At 52.7% G+C, this 5574-nt stretch overlaps 2 protein-coding genes across 2 annotated transcripts in view; both read left to right on the forward strand.

The window, feature by feature from the left end:
- Window positions 1–1984: 1984 nt before the first annotated feature.
- PODANS_5_9580 (uncharacterized protein) lies at window positions 1985–3844 on the forward strand (the record flags this gene model as incomplete). Its single annotated transcript, XM_001904741.1, has 3 exons — window positions 1985–2172; window positions 2236–3753; window positions 3811–3844. 3 exons carry the CDS (start codon window positions 1985–1987, stop codon window positions 3842–3844), a joined length of 1740 nt encoding a protein of 579 aa, XP_001904776.1.
- A 993-nt stretch (window positions 3845–4837) lies between these two features.
- The window catches only part of PODANS_5_9590 (uncharacterized protein), a gene marked incomplete at both ends in the record, with an annotated part of 1375 nt that continues 638 nt past the window's right edge, over window positions 4838–5574 (forward strand). Inside the window, 2 exons of the mRNA XM_001904742.1 lie at window positions 4838–4936; window positions 5019–5573. Of these exons, the coding sequence (XP_001904777.1) occupies window positions 4838–4936; window positions 5019–5573 (654 nt within the window). The remainder of the gene's footprint in view (window positions 4937–5018; window position 5574) is intronic.

Consider the following 5574-nt stretch of genomic DNA (forward strand, 5'->3'; position numbering starts at 1 on the left):
TAGGGTCGATTCGCCCTGGATGTAGGATGTACGTAAAATACCATATCTACACGTGTGCCGTGACTGATTGTATGCAATATCTGCGCCGATATCCGACTGGGCGTGAGACTTCAGATTTTCTGGGCAATCGTTGACATCGTGAACTTGACACTGACATCACACTTTTACCGCCGCTGAGTCAACGAACGGCAGGTAAGCATACATCCAGCCCGGAGGCTTGGGATTACACTTGGGGGCACTCGTGGGCTCAAATTATCAAAATGGTCTGATTTCTGCAGAAGGAATCGGCGGGCATTGAGGCATTGCTTTGCTTTTCTCTTTTCTGTGGCGAGACGCACTGGTTGGTCCCGAAACTGAACCGTCGCTTGCGTATCAGGATCCCAGCCGAAACAGCAACGACAACGCTCGGCCGCCCTCTTAGTTGAACATGTGTGTCCAATCAGGAGCGTTCCTGGTCCTTCAATGTGGAGCTGATCTGACCCCAGCCTTGGCACCCGCTCCTGACAAGTCGAGCTACCGCCGTTGGCTTTCTCTCCGACAGCTTGCAACGAAAGAATCTCTCTCAGTCTGTTGCGCGCGAATGGGAGCTGGCGGTTAATGACCCTCGAAAAGAGGTATCTCCGTACCTGCAAAACATCCGAACAATCTTGAGGCAGAGATGGTACTGCGGTCTCGAAAGTGGCGCCATTTTCCACCGTGCCGTACCCTACCTCGACGGGTGATCGGTCTGATCACAGACTGCCGCTGGCCATTCAGCAGTTGTGTACGCTGCGAAGCCCTAGGTCAGCCAGTTTCGGTTTGGTCACACGGCGCAAAGGACGGAGTTATACAGCGTCAGGATGGGTGATCGGGATACACTTGACATGAGGTCTTCAGCAGCTAATGATGTGTCTAGAGAGCAGAACAGAGTCATCTGGGCTGGGCTTATTATTATGGCGTAGACATCCGATACTGACCTCTTCGAGCACAAGGCCAGCGGCGAGGAGGACCCTTGCTGCCGTTTATAACATGGGTGAGCACCCGTTCGGCCCCCCTGCAGTGGTGCCGCAGAGCCCCGCCCCGAAGGACAGCGTTACAATTCTCTCGATGTCGTTTCGACAACGTGGGGAGAGGCCGGCCGCAAGTTCCAGCCTCGTTCGATTTCTTGGATTTCCCTGAGCACCACCGCTACCTGGCCCCTGCTTGGCATGCTGCACCTGCACAAGCCGTTGCCGCTGTCTCCATCTTGTGTGCCATCGTGGTTCTAGGCGCGCCTCCAGCTTCTCCTATCCCTCTCCCACCCCTGACAGGCTCCACGTTCTCTCACGACAAGAGCTCTAGGACGCGATAACCCCCTTGCCGAGTCATTTTGCATTCGTTTCTCTTTCTTACCTACTTCGAGTTCCCTCCTCTTTTCTCCCTCGTCTCCGGCAGAGTGGCCTAGATACCTAGCACACGCAAACTTGGGTCCCAGCAGCCGCCGTACGCAGGCATTTGTGGACAGGTATGATCCTCACACATCAGCTCATGTTTCTGGTGACTTGCTTCGCTTGGCACCTCACATAACCACACTGGCTCCCGCACCTTTGGTGCTGCCGAACCTTCCCCTCTCCCTTCTCCCTCTCTTTTTGCTCGGCGAAGTGCAATCGTTTCGAGGTGTGTGGTTTTGCTAACCATACCGCCTCCCGGCCGTTCCTGGCATATGCAGGCTCCATATCCGCTCATTACTATTCTGTCTCACGGCCGAAGCCTCACATTCACGACTGTCGTTTAATGGGTCTGGTTCGCACGCTTTCAGCAGGTTCTGACGACGAATTATCGACTCTTGGATATTTATAACACGCATCAACATCTTTTAATTGGGAATCGCTAGAGGAAAACGGGGATCGACTGCCCCAGTGGGAGGGTTAGAGAGACGAGGATTTTCGAAAAGGAAAAAGAATCAGGAGGAAAAGCAGGGCTGAATTGCTGGATTTAATCGAGACGACGACGACTATCACCCACCATGTCGGGTTACGGAGGTTACGATGGGGGTTTAAGGAGCAGCGGGTCAATGAAGCAGTCGGAGAGATCAAGATGGACGCCACTTACACGGATGTTGTTGTCGGGCGAAATGACACAGGAAAGGCAAAAGGAACTGACTCCAAGGGAAAAGTTCGACAAGTGGATGGTGAACGAAGGATATCGCCGAATGTAGGTGGTTTGCTTTTGGATTGCGACGATGTGGTGGGTAGGTGAAGGCTGACATATCGCCAGTTTCGTCTTCGTTTTCATGTTCCTCCACGCCATCTTATTCGCCTTCAGTTTCGTCAATTTTGCGGTGAAGGAGAACTTACAAATAGCCCGAGACACATTTGGCCCGACGTTTATGATTGCCAGATCCGCTGCGCTGGTCCTCCACGTCGATGTCGCCTTGATTCTGTTCCCCGTTTGCCGAACGCTCATTTCCATGGCCAGACAAACGCCCCTGAACGGCATTATTCAGTTCGACAAGAACATCACTTTCCATATCACCACCGCTTGGTCGATCGTGTTTTGGTCCTGGGTTCATACGATTGCCCATTGGAACAACTTTGCTCAGGTCGCCGCTAAGAACAACTTGGGCATCTACGGATGGCTTCTCGCCAACTTCGTGTCGGGCCCGGGCTGGACTGGATACGTGATGTTGATCGCGCTCATGGGAATGGTCATCACCTCGGTTGAGAAGACGAGACGCGCCAACTATGAACGATTCTGGTACACTCACCACATGTTTATCGTCTTCTTCTTTTTCTGGTCGATCCACGGTGCTTTCTGCATGATTCAGCCCGACTTTGCACCCTTTTGTATTTCGATCGGCACCCAGGCTATCGGCGTCTTTTGGCAGTACTGGATGTACGGTGGTTTCGCCTACCTGGCCGAGCGTGTTGCCCGTGAGATTCGCGGCAGACACAAGACATATATCTCCAAGGTCATTCAGCACCCGAGCAACGTCTGCGAAATTCAGATCAAGAAGGAGCACACCAAGACCAGGGCTGGACAGTACATCTTTTTCTGCTGCCCGGCTGTTTCTCTCTGGCAGTATCACCCATTCACTCTGACCAGCGCTCCCGAGGAGGACTACATCTCGATCCACATGCGCGTTGTGGGTGACTTCACCAGGGCTGTTGCTGAGACTTTGGGCTGCGAGTTCGACAAGAAGAAGGGGGATGCTTCCAAGGTTGTTGGTGTGGATCAGTCCAACGATGAGGTTGATCCCGCTCTCCGCCGTGTGCTTCCCCGTGTTTACATCGATGGACCCTTTGGCTCAGCTTCGGAGGATGTGTTCAAGTACGAGATTTCGGTTCTCTGCGGTGCCGGTATCGGTGTTACGCCTTTCGCCTCGATTCTCAAGTCGATCTGGTACCGCATGAACTACCCTCAGAAGCGGACACGGCTCAGCAAGGTCTACTTCTTTTGGATTTGCAGAGATTTCGGTTCTTTTGAGTGGTTCCGCTCGCTTCTTCTCGCTATTGAGGCGCAGGATGTGGACAACAGAATCGAGATTCACACGTACCTGACAGCCAAGATCAAGGTTGATGACGCGACGAACATCATGATCAACGACGCCAACGCCGACAAGGACACGATTACTGGTCTCCGGTCACCGACCAACTTTGGTCGCCCCAACTGGGATATGATCTTCAGAGGTATCCGGAAGCTTCACACGCCTGCCGAGGCTGGTGTGTTCTTCTGCGGTCCCAAGGGTTTGGGCAGCCAACTGCACGTCTTTTGCAACAAGTACAGCGAGCCTGGGTAAGTTTCGATGATCCCTAGACGGACAGTTTCATCAGTTGCTGACAACTATGACAGGTTCAACTTTGTTTGGGGCAAGGAGAACTTCTAAACGCCATTGCCACATCTTTGCTTCTTTCCCATGATATCCTCTCCAACCAGCAACGGTGGACAACGTCGCGGAGAAAAGTTAGCCCTGCGACCATGATCTGAGTGCGCGGGACGCAATGCATAGCAGATCCCGGGCTGGAGGATAGCAACGTAGGGGCCAACACCGACGCTGGCCGCGTCCTCAACTCATCCCGCCGACGACCTGTCAGGACACCCGGTCGGGAGTCCTCCCCGCTCCACTGCCCGTACAATTGGAGAAGAGCCCACTTCATACATCCTGTTCGGATGGTGGATTGATTACCCATACGCATACCCATACCCTAGATATCCCACCCTATTATACCTCAGGGGCAGCCAACAGCAGCTCTCTCTCAGCTCGCATTTAGCGCTTTTGTTACATATTCTTCTTGCTATTTATATACACTTGTACCTAGTCTTTACAATATTCCCCATATTCCCATTCAAGCAAATGGTTTTTTTTCTGGCTGTTTAAAAGACAGTTTGATAATTTGAGTTCTGGTAGAGAGTAAAGTGTAAATATTAGACGTGGCTTTGATGGCGGAACCATGCTGAAGCGTGCTTTCCCTGAATTGATACCACAGAGAACACCAGAAAACTCAGCTCATTGGACTTAAACTTGGGTAGTTACAGTTTTCACCTTTAATAAGTTACCATCTACTGAATAATTCAGCGCTCCTTCCTACAGAGCATTCCGTACCTGCCAGTTCCCCCCACCTAACCCAGGCAGCACACTTCCTCCCCGACAGGGGTCTAAAGTGGGGGACCCACTTAAATTCTCGCTCCCAATTCGCGAAGCGCGTCTCACTTTACCTCAAAGAGCTGAACGCGTCAAACTGCGCTCTCGTCCAATCTTCCTTGCTCTGACATCACGAAGCTTCGACCTCCCCTCCTCACTCTCGCAACCCTCGACAAAACCAGCGATTTTCTCACCACAACACAAAACAGCAGAGAGGACAAGAAAAAAGTCGCAACCATGGGAATCAAAAACTTATTCCAGATCATCAAAGACGAGGCGCCCGATGCGGTCAAGGAGGGGGAGATCAAGAACCAGTTTGGGAGGAAGGTTGCGATTGTAAGTTTGTTGTCCACTCTTTTCAAACCCACCTGAGAACGGTATTTTTTAATTCTGGGGCTGAAAAAAAAAAAAAAAACAGGACGCCTCCATGTCAATCTACTCGTTCCTCATCGCCGTCCGCTCCGACGGCCAGCAGCTCATGAACGAAGACGGGCAGACGACGTCTCATCTGATGGGCATGTTCTACCGCACCCTTCGAATGGTGGACAATGGGATTAAGCCGCTTTATGTCTTTGACGGCGCGCCGCCCAAGCTCAAGTCTGGCGAGCTCGCCAAGCGGTTCCAGCGCAAGCAGGAGGCGCACGAGGGGTTGGAGGAGGCCAAGGAGACGGGGACGGCGGAGGAGGTGGAGAAGTTTAGTCGGAGGACGGTGAGGGTGACGAGGGAGCATAATGCCGAGTGTCAGAAGCTGTTGAAGCTGATGGGGATACCGTATATTGTTGCGCCGACCGAGGCGGAGGCGCAGTGTGCGGTGCTGGCCAGGGCGGGGAAGGTGTATGCGGCGGCGAGTGAGGATATGGACACGCTGTGTTTTGACAGTCCGATTTTGCTGAGGCATTTGACGTTTTCGGAGCAGAGGAAGGAGCCGATTCAGGAGATTCATGTGGCGAAGGTGTTGGAGGGGTTGGGGATGG

This window comes from Podospora anserina, chromosome 5, assembly GCF_000226545.1.
Source record: "Podospora anserina S mat+ genomic DNA chromosome 5, supercontig 9".
Lineage (NCBI taxonomy): Eukaryota > Fungi > Ascomycota > Sordariomycetes > Sordariales > Podosporaceae > Podospora > Podospora anserina.